The 13,709-nt window shown below is 39.5% G+C and overlaps 1 protein-coding gene across 1 annotated transcript; it reads left to right on the forward strand.

Annotated features, from left to right (window-relative positions):
* The first annotated feature begins 1,900 nt into the window (after positions 1-1,900).
* Positions 1,901-12,681, forward strand: LOC136097374 (killer cell lectin-like receptor subfamily F member 1). The gene is made up of 7 exons (XM_065829723.2): positions 1,901-2,092; positions 7,425-7,502; positions 8,652-8,750; positions 9,561-9,701; positions 10,656-10,807; positions 11,510-11,622; positions 12,248-12,681. Exons 1-7 carry the CDS (start codon positions 2,011-2,013, stop codon positions 12,378-12,380), a joined length of 798 nt encoding a protein of 265 aa, XP_065685795.1. The 5' UTR covers positions 1,901-2,010; the 3' UTR covers positions 12,381-12,681.
* Positions 12,682-13,709: the final 1,028 nt, after the last annotated feature.

Here is a 13,709-nt window from a genome sequence, read left to right on the forward strand (position 1 = left end):
AGGAGAGGAGAGGAGAGGAGAGGAGAGGAGAGGAGAGGAGAGGAGAGGAGAGGAGAGGAGAGGAGAGGAGAGGAGAGGAGAGGAGAGGAGAGGAGAGGAGAGGAGAGGAGAGGAGAGGAGAGGAGAGGAGAGGAGAGGAGAGGAGAGGAGAGGAGAGGAGAGGAGAGGAGAGGAGAGGAGAGGAGAGGAGAGGAGAGACACGTTCCCTTAAAACAGAAACACCATTTTTTTCCACTAGCTCAAAAAGACCCATATTTACACCGACTATACATGATTACATCTTGATGGTTTTGAATCATTTAGGAGAGAGTGATGTGAGAAAAGGCTGCTTAGGTGTATATGCAGTGATGAAAAGAGAGACTGAGAGTTCAAGCAACCCATTTGGCCTGCTAGCTCTCCTTCATGGACTAAAGTTTTTAGAAACCCCAAATAAGGAAAGTGGGGTTTGTGCCTTTTTTTTTTGGTAGAGGATGGTGAGAAGTTCAGGGGGAAGCAGTGGAAACTGATTCAATCAAAGGACAAGTTTTGTTTCACATTAGGATCAGTCATATGGTTGGTACGTAGGCTGCAATGAAACAAACCTTATCAGTATCCACTATCCAGTTAACAGTGTCCACATCTACATACTGATCACTTTGTGGCTGATGATAGAGCAAGAATGATTTAGACATGTTGTGTATAAATAGTACATGAGCAGCACTTCTGAGTAATCTGTTCCATGACTATCAAAGGTTCTTTTTTTTTCCCTAAATCTTTTTGTTTCTGCACTTAACACTGTTACCAAGGTTGCAAGTAGGAAGGGAAAAGATCAGTAATATAAGATCACAAAAACACAAAGATCACAAAAACAAACTTTTCTTCATTCTAATCTAGAGTGTTGTACATCCCATTTAATGTAAAAGAAAAGACCAACAGGCTATTTCACAGAATAAAAACATTATTTTCAGCTGACCTATGTTGATTCACAGTGCCTATCTGTGTCGAACTGTAAAGGATATTTCTAAGCAGGAATAAAGCACAAAACCAATAGCATGGCTCTTAGCAGGAAATGTCAGAACTGTGCAAGAACAGGACTTTGTGTTTGTGTGCTCTGAAATGTATTTTTAGGTTTTAGAAGGGCTTTAAGTTTAAATTCAAATCTGTCTTGTGGATATATTTTGTTTGTTTGTTTGTTTGTTTTTTCGAAATAGAAGACAAAAACACTGTCATTAAAATGTCCCGCAGCAACATATGGGTCGTGAACAAGGAGTTAAAGGCAACTCCGGCTTTCTGCCTGTGGAGTTGCTGGATCAAGAAGGGGATAGCTCAAGCAACTTAGGAACAGTAGCCCTGGTCCTCATAAGTACTTTTAAAGTATTGAAACATTATTTTAAAATACATTGAACATATTACTTTTACTTTTATTCTGAGTCAAATTTAGTGCATCATTAATATCATCTAAATTCAGTTGTTAAACTATTGTAGTACTTAGTGGATGGAGCATGTTAGAATTTGAGTTACATTTTTATAGCTTCAACTATGGTTGCAGTTACATTAGCCTCAAAACATCTTATACTGACGTATATATCTTGTTTGTCTTCCTTTTAGGTGAATAGGCTATGTAAGATCATGCACGCGAGCATAATAAATCCACAACACAGATTGTACTGCTTTAGCTGTTCTTATGAGAACCAGCAAAGCTTTTTTTACCTAAGTCCATTTTGAGATACTCCTTAGAAACTTTGCTTTGTCTGAAAAATATTCTGTGTGTTCATACCTTTTTTCTAATCTACATTTTCTCCTGTATTCTGAAGGGCAAGAGATCATACAAGAAGAGATAGAATGGTGGCTGAAAATAGGCTTTGAAGCTGTATTGAAAGAAGTAACTTCCTTCCTTTTATTTGTTTCTCAGCCCTCCTCGGAGTCATAGCACAGCGTATGTGTACTTCTGGAGGCAGGCAAAGCTAATACAGGATGCAACCCAGTGCATTAAACCAACTCTTTCCATAACCCAGAGGGACTTGCTCATCGATGGCAGGTGATATCATGTATGCGGACGTGGCAATGCCACCCAGGGAAAGACGAGACATTCCTTCTCGGACACCAGTTCCAGGTACAACATCTAATCAGCTGTTGGACATATACTGTTTCATGTGCTCTTTCACTCTTTCATTTTAAAAACTGTTACTGGGTAATACTAGAAGAATGTTATAAAATGTTGCATGCAGAAGTCATGGGAAGGTAGTGGTAGAAGGGATCCCCATGAGACCCAAATCAGAAAAGCTAATCTTCAGTTAGTATTGCTACAGAGCAGTGCCACAGTTCTGGTCCCTTGTTTTAAGTAACAGAATGAGGAATAAAATATTGCTCAGTTTTGAATAATGGACATAATATGTTTTCTTTTTTCTTTCCTTTTTTTTTTTAATTGTTGTTGTTTATATTAACAACATGATCAAAAACCTGTTAGAATATACTCTACCAAATTACTTGCTAGTCCAAAAATCAGACTGATACATTTTACAGTGTCTTCATGGAAAGGAGCAATAAATTAACTAGTAAATCAGAAAACTAGTGGCAGTTGAAGGTACAATCACTGTCACTGAAGGAAGTATTGAATGACTCCTGAAACCTTCCTGCTCTTCTACTTCATTTTTCCAGTAGTGATTTTCCTAGAACCACACTATCAATCAATGATCTCTTCATATATTTGTAACAAAAGACAAAAGATGAAGTCAATATTCAGGGTAAGGAGATTATTTACACCATTTTTTAAAGAAACTAAATTTCCATTACTTGGAAAAAATGTAATCCATTCATGAAAAGATTTTGCCAAAATTCTGGATCACAGCTAATATGAAAGATGTCTTCTCACTATGAGCAAATAGAAGATGCTTGTGGTCGGAGTAAGGTCATACTTCCATGCTTTCAATGTTCATTAGGATTTAATGTATTTAGTTACTTAAGGAAACTATATTGTGTAATCTTTTTGGAAGATGTTGTTCTGTTTACAATGTAGATTAATAGTGGTGACAATGGTGCTCTGAATGCACCTAAGTGGCAGAAAAAAAACCCTATTTTTTGTATTCTTACAAAACTGTTATCTAAAAAATATAAATTAGTTCACTTTATTATATATCAAAAAGAAAACACTACCTTACACTGTATGTTTATACATATTTTTGGTACTGCTGTAACATGTGCAACACCACAGAGGATTCACTTAGAATTTTACCTTGTTTTTAAGGTATACAATTTATTTGCAAAGGGAATCAGGCATCAAATCTTGATTTGAAGACATCCAGAAATATCCCTTGATCACACTGTCCAAAGTAAATCTTGAATTTGAATAGGTCAGGCTTTAATTTCCAATGAAATTTCTCATTAATATCTAGATAGTTCTTGTTAAACCTTAGTCTAATAGATTTTAGCACTCAATATTTTCTTACATTAAGCTGTTAGCCACAGTAGTCAAGTAAATTATCAGTGTCCTTTTCCCTTTAAATCTCTTGCTTTAATTAACTTTCTGTCCCTTTTCCAGTGTTTCCATCTGTTTAAAAATATGGTTACCAATGATGCACCCAGTATTACAATAAGTCTCAGTTATACAGCAACAAAAATCTCTTAAATAATCTTCATTGTTTATAACTCCCAGGATCATCTTCCCCCACCATTATATCAGGTTATACTCAAACAAATATTGTTTGACTGGGCATAAACTTACAGGTCTGTCATTATGGCTGTCTTTATTTATTGTTTTGTTAACCATTCTGTTATTTTCAGATTTTATTAGCAATTACTTTTCTACTCACTTTCACACAAATGGAAAAAACAACGAACAGTATTAGGCAATATTGGACCTCATATCAGCTTAGAATATGCTAGAAATATCTCCCTGATGACAATGATTTCTCTGCCTTCTTTGTTAACATATACTACTATAGGTTTTATTGCTACTAAAATCAAGAAGAACTTGAGCCATATTGTCATGCTTTAAAAATTCAAATCAACAATTTCAGTTGCTTGTTCCTTCCTTGAAGTTTTAACACTTTGACTGAAATTCACACATACTCATCCAGGTGGTGAGTGTTATTTTATTCCAAGAATTTCTTCAAAAACACAATACTTTTACCACAGCAAAAATGAGGGAAAACACTTTTTTTTTTTCCTACATAGTTATTTCTGTAATTTTTTAAAAAACTGGTAGGAAATTTAAAAAAATACGCTGAAAAGCTAGGAATGCCTGACTATCTTGCAGAAAAAGCAGCAGTGTCAAGATGGGTATGAGGGAAAGCACTGAAGGGCTAAAACTCTCACTGCAGGGAAGGGAGAGTTGTGTTTAATCACCACTGCAAATTTGGCAGCTGAATGCTCTGAGGATGAGATTCCCAAAGTTCAGGCAAGAGTTCAAACCACTAGGCTATGGGCAAGTGGAACATGCCCACCTCCTCCTGGCTGCATTTTGTGCAAGGATTCCATTTACTTGAGTAGATACCAAAAAACATGAGTGGGTGGCATAGCTAATTTGCCCCGTTCAAGTGTATCTGCTGTCAAGATTTGGTGCACATGAAAGGTAAACATGCAGGGAGCTGAACTTCTGCCAAGGTCTGTGGTAGCTGAGTAGGTGTTTTAAATATGTAAAATTTGGAATTTTTTTTTCTTTTTTTTTAGCTTTTCTTTACCCGTGAGAATGGGATTTGGTTTCATCAAATTATGCAGTTTCTTGGAGTTCTCACAAACACTGTTCTTATCTCAAAGTGTATTTTATGAGGGGACAGAAAAAGAGATAAAAATCAATGGTGGCACAGTTTGAAAGAATGTAAATTTTGCAGTCTAATAATAGGGAAAGCTCAGTCATTGAAAACTATTCGGGTAAAATTGATAGACTGGACAAAGTGTGTTAAATAATGTGTAACACAACATAACAATAAAAATCGTCTGTAGCTCTAAGTTTGGCAGGCTGCACTCATAAAGTGATTTAAATGAATTTGTTGTGATCCTGTTCCAACTGGAAAGTGAACAACATGTTGTCGCACAACCAGTTGGGACTCCAGCTGTCAGTCAGGTGCTCTGAATTACAAGATTCTTGGATGCTCTAGCAGGAGTTGAGGAAGAGTTATTAGGTGGTACTCTCTGTGCACTGCTTTGGTGGGCTAGCAGGTGCTATTATGGTGCATGTGCTTCAAAAAGAATGTTCAAAAGTAGAAAAGTGTTCCAAAACTACAAGCAAGGATAAATAGAGCCTGAAAATGCATTTTCTAATGAAAGATTCAGGCAGTTTTAGCTTCCTAGTTTACTCAAGAATAATTACCGAGTCACCTGATTATGGTTCATAAATGATTACATGCAAGATTTTTCCTCTAGGAAAACAAAACAAAACCACCACAAACACACCAAACCCCCCAACAAACAACAAAAAGCAACACCAAATAAAAAACAAGAAGAGTTCAACTCCATCATTGAACTAGCTTACAAGCAGTTGCAGGCTGCCATTAGTTTGCCCCTTAGCTTCTTGTTCCCCTACTTATCCTCCTTGGTCCCTCCAGGTCCTGATCGTCTTATTATCCACTCTCTGCTGGACTCTCTCCATCTTCCCCCAGATCCCTCTGAATGGGATGGTCCACATCTGGACACAATGTGGAGCAGCACAGAAACTTCCCCTGCTCTCCTAATGCAGCCCCGCTGGTGGTTTGCAGGAGCTGTGATGATGATGAGGAGTCACCATGGGCTCATTCAACCTGGTGTCCAGCTGATCACAAGAGCCCAGTGACTGTAAGCCTGAATCTTTGTAGTGAGTGACCTGACAGAAGCACTCTCTATCTGCACATTCGCCAAGCAGAAGTTTTCAGTAAGCAGAGCTGCCTTTCTGCACTTGACAATTTGCATATAGAAATTAAATGAAATTTCAGTTTTAGTAAGTGACACAGATCTCCACTGACTACCAGGGCTCCTTGTTGCTAAACTAGGTAAGGGTGTGAAAGAGTCTGGCAAAATTAAGGTTATGTGTTATTTTAAAACCACTTCCTGATTTCTGAGGACTTCACATTCAAATTATCATATGCCAATACACACTGTAATAGAAGTAATTACATTTTAAAAATATTCAGCTGCATGGATAACATTTTTTTCATACACTCTGAGAGGTATTCTTTAAAGGAATAGATCTATATTTGAAAAAGAAAATATTTAGTAATAGTAGCAGATTTTCTAAAGTATGTATTTGAGAAATGTCTCCATTTATAAGGCTAGTGTATTTAAAAGTCCTGACTCTTCTTCTTTGGGAAATATTTACATTCTAAGAAGAAAAACATTTATGAGCACTTCTTTTTGAGAACAGTTAATTATCTATGAAATTAAATATAATTTACAATTTTTCTGTAGTTCATCGAACTAATGAATTGCAATAAAGCAAGCATCAAAGTGTATTAGGTCATGTTCTCTAATGCATAGAACATCTTAGCTGTATGAATAAACCTTATTTGCCAATCAGGTGCTCAGTATTTTTATTACTGGAAAACCTCTCCACACTTCAACAATTCCCATATCAAATGCAACCTTATTTTAGCCTAATAAGACTCTCTTCTTCTTCCAAGTTCTTCCTTGATCAGTGAAATTCAATGCAACACAAATGGTTTACTTCTTTCTAAAAGCCTCAGCGATCATGAAATAAGGCACAGAAGCTTATTCTTGATTCAGACTGAAAAAATCTCACCGTTTATGGAAAGAAGATCAGCCTGCCAAAGTTCCAAATATTTTCCATAAAACTAGCCAGTAGCTCTACAAAATATCCAGCTAAAACAAAATTAAAAATGTGATCAGAAAGAATCCATGTGCATCTAAATGACACCACACTATTTCAATGGCTTTTTGTTGTTGTTGTTGTTTTGACATTGTGCAACTGTAACGGATGTCTTCAACAATCAGGTCTCTTCCTCTGCTGCTACAGGCACCACATGATATCCTGGCATAAACATTCACAAGGGAGGAATGCCCCAAGGAATCACCTCACTGCAGAAGCATTTCTCTGAGTGGCAGTTTTCCCTTTTGGGTCTCCCTGTTTCACAAACCGCTCACAGCTCTGGTGCCCCTTAAGCCCCTATGATATTCCCTGAGATGGCTTAGTACCAAATGGGACGCTTCTTATGGATAGTATCCAGGTCTTATCCATCCTTCAGTCTGTCTGCCTGCCTCCTGGTCCAGCAACACAGGACTCAAGTATTTCGAACAAAGATTACGGAGGAGGCTCTTAGTTACTTCCTGACAGCAGCAGGAAGTAATAGGTCATCTTCTTGCCTGTTTTTTCTCTCTCTCAAAAAAAAAGCTAAACTAGCAGCTCTGGAAACACATGCCCCTTTTATAGAGACACAGTGTTCTATGTAATTCTTTATTGTTTCTCCGCTTAATGGCTTGCACAACCAAAAATGTCAGCATTTCCCTACTCCTTACAGGAGACACAATCACATACGCTGAGCTGCGCATGAAGCCGAAACCCAAAGGGAGCAGCAGATCAGAGACTTCTGCTTCTGGTAGTGTGCTATTTTGTTTGTTTCTTGGTTACTAATTATAGATTTACTCTTTCCTATTACCCAACAGTAAAACCTGTTATCAAGAGTCTCTATGTACAATCTCTCAATAAAGAACGGATTTATCTTTTTTTTTTTTTTGCTGTGTTTTCAGATTATATACTTTCCTTGTAAAAATAATATTGAAAAAGATTTTTTAAAATATTTTTTTAAAATACTTTTGTGCCCTACATTGAAAAATTAGCAAAGGAAAGTAAATTTCCACATTTTTTTAAGGAATCTTCCTGTAAGTGTTTCTGCCGGAACAGTCACAGAGACACATTTGGCTTTGGAAGTAGTGTAATAGCCACCTCTCTATGTGCAGCTAGTGTACTGATGATTGCCACCTTCTCTGTGCTGAAGGACACATGCCAAACAAGGTCAGGCCCACAGAACTCTATGAGCTGTAAGGGAACATTACAAAATACATCTCAGGCAACTGGAGAATGAGGAAGTTGCTCATCTCATGCAGGCGAGGTCAGGAAAAGAGCAGTTATGAAAGTGTAACTCTGTGGCTTGTGGAAAGGGCACTTTGACCCCAGATTTCCCTGAGCCCTGCCTGTACCTGAGTGCTGCACTCCCATGAGTTGCTGAATGGCAAACCGCTGGAGAGGTGCTTGGTCAGAGGTGCTTCACTGTGCTATGGTGTCAGTATGGGATTTTTTGCCTTTTGTGTGCATTCAGGTAGGTTAGATTTTGGCCACGTGACAGGCAGGTTAACCCAGGAGTGTGTGACCACAGAAGAGGAACATACCACAGGCCATCCCTGACACTTTCCCTGAATTGTTCTGCAGTTTCTTGCCGGGTGTGGGTGAGTAGGTGGGAGGAGGCAACGCTTGAAAATATTAACTCAATGGAGAAAGAGAGGATTCATAACGGAATGATTAATTGAAAATCACTTGCTCTATCTGACAAAATGATTTCACTTTTGTATATGGAAAGTGGATGAGAATTTTTAATAGGCAAGATGTTCCCGCCTACTTCAAACAGCAGACTGATTTTAGACAGATTATTTCTGTGTTGTTGCCGTGTAAGAAACTGGCATATGTAAAAGCAGGGTTAATTTTAATAGTGCAAAGACCTGAAGCTGCTCTTCCTCCCACCTCTCTCCAGGCTGCCAACATGGGTGCTCAGCCTGGTTCTACGTGGCGCTGGTCCTGGGAGTCCTTGTGCTCGTTCTATTGGGCATCACAGCTGTGCTCACCAAGCAATGTAAGTAGATCCTAGTATCTGCCTCATCTTTTCGTTGTAGAGATGGGTAACGCTCACAAGTACAGTGATGCCAAAAGAAACATTCCCTTAGTGTTGCATTTGAGGTGTCAAGTTATACACAAATACCGGAAAATAAATGTAGTGTTCCAAAGAGAACATTTGCTACCTGTCGTTTAACATATTTAGTGCAGATGAAGGGGAGTTGCTGGAGTTTATCTTGTCATCAGTGATGCTGAAAGGCTTTAGAGGCAGATATCAAGTCATCATGACAATCAAAACATTTGGCCTTCCTATCCATGACGCTACTTTGAATTTCACTTGCTTTGTAGGTTTGAACAAATAAAATAAAAATCAGACTTCAGATGACTTAATTTAATCAGACTTCCCTGGTACTAGTAATATCATAATCCACAGCATGCTCCAGTTGTATAAGAACTGTTCCAGAGAAGATAGTCACAGAATCATTCCCTAAGAGGAAATCTTGAAAAACTTCAGAAAAAACACGTACAACCCAACTCTCCCTAAAATCTCAACAAAATATTGCGTATTCTTTATGTATTCAGCTATCAAAAATGACAAACTTATTTTTTTCTCCTGTACGGTTCAGAGTATTCAGCAGCTACACCCTTTGCCAGGCAGTTATTGAGTATGCTCATAACTGAGTGTGTATACCCCCCGATGTATACACACACATATACATATCCTCACATTCACAGTATAGCACTGGATACAACGACTGCATTACCTTGACCCTGTTGTTAGCCATAACCTCTCCCTTTTCTTTCTTCTTTTTTTTTTTTTTCTCTCAAGTTTTGAAGGGCAGTGCAAGAAAAGCAGAAAGTTTGTCCCAGTATGGTCTAAATAGCACTGGTAATCACATTTCTTCAGAGAAGACTGTCTTGGTGGTGCTCCTGAAGTGGCTCATGGAGGAACTGTGTGAAGATGGACAGGGTGAGGAAAGTTAGTCCTTTCACAACATAGTGGACGTGCTGTGTGCACACTTTCTGTTGTTTCTGTTCCCATTTCTGTGACACCCTGCAGTTTATGGGAACTCACTGGTACCAGCCAGAGACCATGGTGTTCCTGCATAGAAATTATGAGAGGACCTAACCTAACATTTTAGTGACGACAGTTTTGTTCCTCTTTTGGCATAAATAGTTTCCAGTACTTTCTTTACATTTCTTTCTGCCAGGAGTTGCTGTCAGAAATGCCATATATTATAGATCATCCCCTTGTCTTGGAGAATACTTCCATACAATAATTGCTCACAAAGAGTGGGAGGGAATGTAGCTTTCCTATGCTTTTGCAAGGATCAGGCAAAGGATCCTAGTCTTTTTATGGTGGATCTATTATTTGTTGGTAAGTACTAATGCTTTTCTAGGGATTGATTGTAATGCTGTTACTTTGAAATATTAGAAGAATCCAAGACACAAAAGGCAGGGCATGTTCTTCCCAGATACTCTGAGTGAAATGGGAAGTAAGCCTGGGAATAGCAGGGTTCCCCTTATTTAACATAGTTCCTTCTCCAGCTCCATGGACAGAATTTGAATGTCATTTAAGTAGATGTGCTTTCCAGTTACATCATGTATTAAATCTACACACTCCACATCATGCCACATCACACAGTGTTTTCTCACGTGAGCTGCATGTGGGAGGAGGAAAAATGTCTCCACAGCCCTCTAGGTCATTCTGGTGCTCTCCACAAGGCAGGTGCCTGGGGAGGTGGGGAGCCCAAGGATGTGCAGCAGGAGTGTCGAAGTGCAAGGGCGTGGGAAGCTGAGAAGTGGCACTGGAGCCTTCAAACCTCTCTCAATATCCAGCGAATACATGCCTGGAGGTGGGGAATGCTACAGGGCAACTAGAACAAGTCACAGTAAGAGCTAAGCATTCCCTTTCTACCCACAGGAACAACATGTGAGCTATGTCCTCCAGGGTGGCAACTACACAGGGGGAGATGCTACTACTTCTCCGAAGAGGCTGTAAGCTGGGATGACAGCCAGAGAAACTGTCTGGCCAGAAAATCACAGCTTCTTGTCATTGAAGATGAAATTGAGATGGTGAGTCTTGCAGCAGCCCTAAAATTGTGCAACATGCATCTGCCTTAATCAAACATATCACCACATGAACATGGACCATATGTCCCGAGTACATGCAGGCAAGCAAGAGCCCTATCAAGTGTAGAGCATCTGACTCTATGGACAGGAGCGTACTTTGGAGAGGGTCAACAGAGTAGTCCTGAAGAGATGCAAGTGTGGAAGCCACAGTAGTTTTGATTGGGAAGAGGAAATGATGGGGACTTTCCATGTATTTCCATTACTTGGTTCTGGGAGGGGAAGTGTGATTCAAATGCTAAATGGAAAGTCAAACAGAGAAACCTCACTCTCATTTTTGTTTGGGAAAATGAATAGCAAGGTATCGCTGAATGACTCTTCTGAGAAACTCATACTTCCCTGAGGAATGGGTCTTTTACCTTAAAGACCAGGCTTTGCAACCTGGCTCATTAGGGTGAGGAGCTTCAGTGAAGATTTTTTTGATAGATGACAGGAAGCTATTTAGACTGAGCACCAGCCTTAATAAAAATTCTGCGGTGGGTCACATGTACACGGGCTGTTGTAATGGGCTGTTTTGCCATGGCTGGATCCCTGCCCTTTCTCTCCATGTGAGAGACTACATGAAAAGCTGTGCATGAAATGGGAAAGTGACCTGATCACAGCAGAAAAGCTCTGCTGTTGGGTAACATGCTTCTACTTGTTCCACAGGAATTCATAGACAATAAGGAGAAAGATACCAAATATATCTGGATTGGGTTGAAGACTCAAGACACAAAGAAACAGAGGAGTACAGTTGAAGATCCCAGAGTAAAAGAAAACAGGTGATGATTTGTGGGGGGGATGTGTTTTCAGCAAAAGCTAAGGTGTGGTACTCCACATGTAAATAAAACTCTAAATCAAGGTAATTTCCCAAAGCACAGATCTAGTCTTGAAACCTCAGGCACCTCTTCAGGGTCTATTTCATGGCTAGTTCCAGGTTAACTGCTTCCTGCTGGACACCTTTGGAAACAGGTTTGGTTTCTGCCTTCAAGACCAACCACAGTCACAGTCCATGTGTATAATAATGCACTTCTCCCATTGAAAGCACTGTCAACAAACTCTCTACGTGTACAGACCATGTATACGATCTCTGTTGAATGTGATGCCTTTCGCATAGTGTGGGTGCTGGGATCCACACAGCAAAGTGGTCCTTCCCCTCCCTTTCACCATTACAGTTCAGCACCATAGCTGCACATGGAAGTTTTCTCATGGTTCTCATGCTAATGTTCATGAGCATCGACCCCTTAGCAGCCAGCATACTCTGTGCATGGCTGTTGATGAACTATGCTTCACTGAGTTACCAAATGGGCATTCCCCAAACCCCTCACTCCAGATATTATCAATATTTTTATCCAGTACTGAGTTTAAAGCTGACAAGTCCTTGCATTCCTTTTGTTCTCTCACCAGGATAGCTACAAATACAATAGAGACTGACAAGAGCTGTGCTGTTTACAGAAGAAAAAACATCATACAAGAAGATAACTGCCAGACTTTAAAGAAGTGGATCTGTAAGAAGAATGCAACTTTGTTGGTGCTCTGAGTCAAATTGTCGGGCAACAGGCAGAGCTTTTTGTCAGAAGACCCATTTTACTGATAAAACAACATGTGATGTAAATAGCTTTATGAGACTTACACAGAAATTTACATTTCACTGTTCTGGGCTCCCTAAGACTTTGCCTGATGCAAACACGGAACTCAGAAGTTACCATGTGTCAGTGTGAAGGTCATGCAACAGGACTGCAAGTCAGCACATGTGGACTTGGGGGTGCTGAGCCTTCCCATGGACGTGAGGATGAGCACTATGCACACAAACTGTGATGGGCAGAAAAGATGCCACCTGCAGGGGCTGAGGAGCATGTTTGGAGCCCACTGCTGTTGTACATATCCCTGAAGCCCTGCTGCTGAGCTGAAGGAACTTTTTATTTGAGTTCTGTTATCTTAGTGTCTTCTGAAGTTTGTGGGTTTTTTCCTTACAGTTTTATTGCAACTACAGAGGCCATTGAGGGCTGTTAAAAATGTGTTATGAGACAGTGTCTTACACTTACTCAGAGCTAATCTGCATGGCTGCTGTTTATGCAGATACCAGAGCAAGCACAAAGTGACTTGTCTTCCATCTTCTTCTGTTGCTGAAACTTGGGATATAAAAGAAAGCTCTTAGCTAAGGAAGGGGCTTGGACTGTAAGACAAAATTGTATTGCAAGGAAATGAAGATGATAGCCTGCCTTTCCACCTCTTTTTGTCCCTTCACATTGCAGATTCTTTAATGTGGAACCATAGGTGCTGCCTGAAAGGTATGACGACAAGGTACTGAAACTAATGACTGTGAAATTACTCTCTGTGTGCACTCAGTAAATACATTATTTGGGCATTCAAATATCATGTAAACACACTATTTCTGGATCTAGAATACAAAAATGCTAAGAGCAGTCTGAGTTAGTGCCTTTATTAGATTCATATATTTGAAAAAAAAATGAAGAAATGTAATGATTTTTAAGAAACCAGACACGCCATTTGTTTAGACTTAAAAACACCTTAGTCTAATAAAGACAGGAACTTCTCTAGATCTGTAGCTAGCATGTATTGTTCAAATCAGTGACCAAAGCAAAGCAAATGTTTGCAGCATTGTTGAGCTATTTCCAGTTGACTTATGTTGCAAAATGAGGAAAGCAAGTAATGTGTAAACAGGGAAATTTAAAAAAATAACCTAGGTGACAAGGGAAGTGAAGACATAATAAATATGTTTTCCTCCTGTTTGCAAATCACATACCTCCTCTTGGGTATTGCTAGGCCTGTGAATGTTCTAATAGGCCTTAAGGCCTCTGCTCCTGAGATTCACTGGGGTCTTCAGCTTCTGCCTGAGCTGTGTCAG

Source organism: Patagioenas fasciata, chromosome 1 (assembly GCF_037038585.1).
Source record: "Patagioenas fasciata isolate bPatFas1 chromosome 1, bPatFas1.hap1, whole genome shotgun sequence".
Lineage (NCBI taxonomy): Eukaryota > Metazoa > Chordata > Aves > Columbiformes > Columbidae > Patagioenas > Patagioenas fasciata.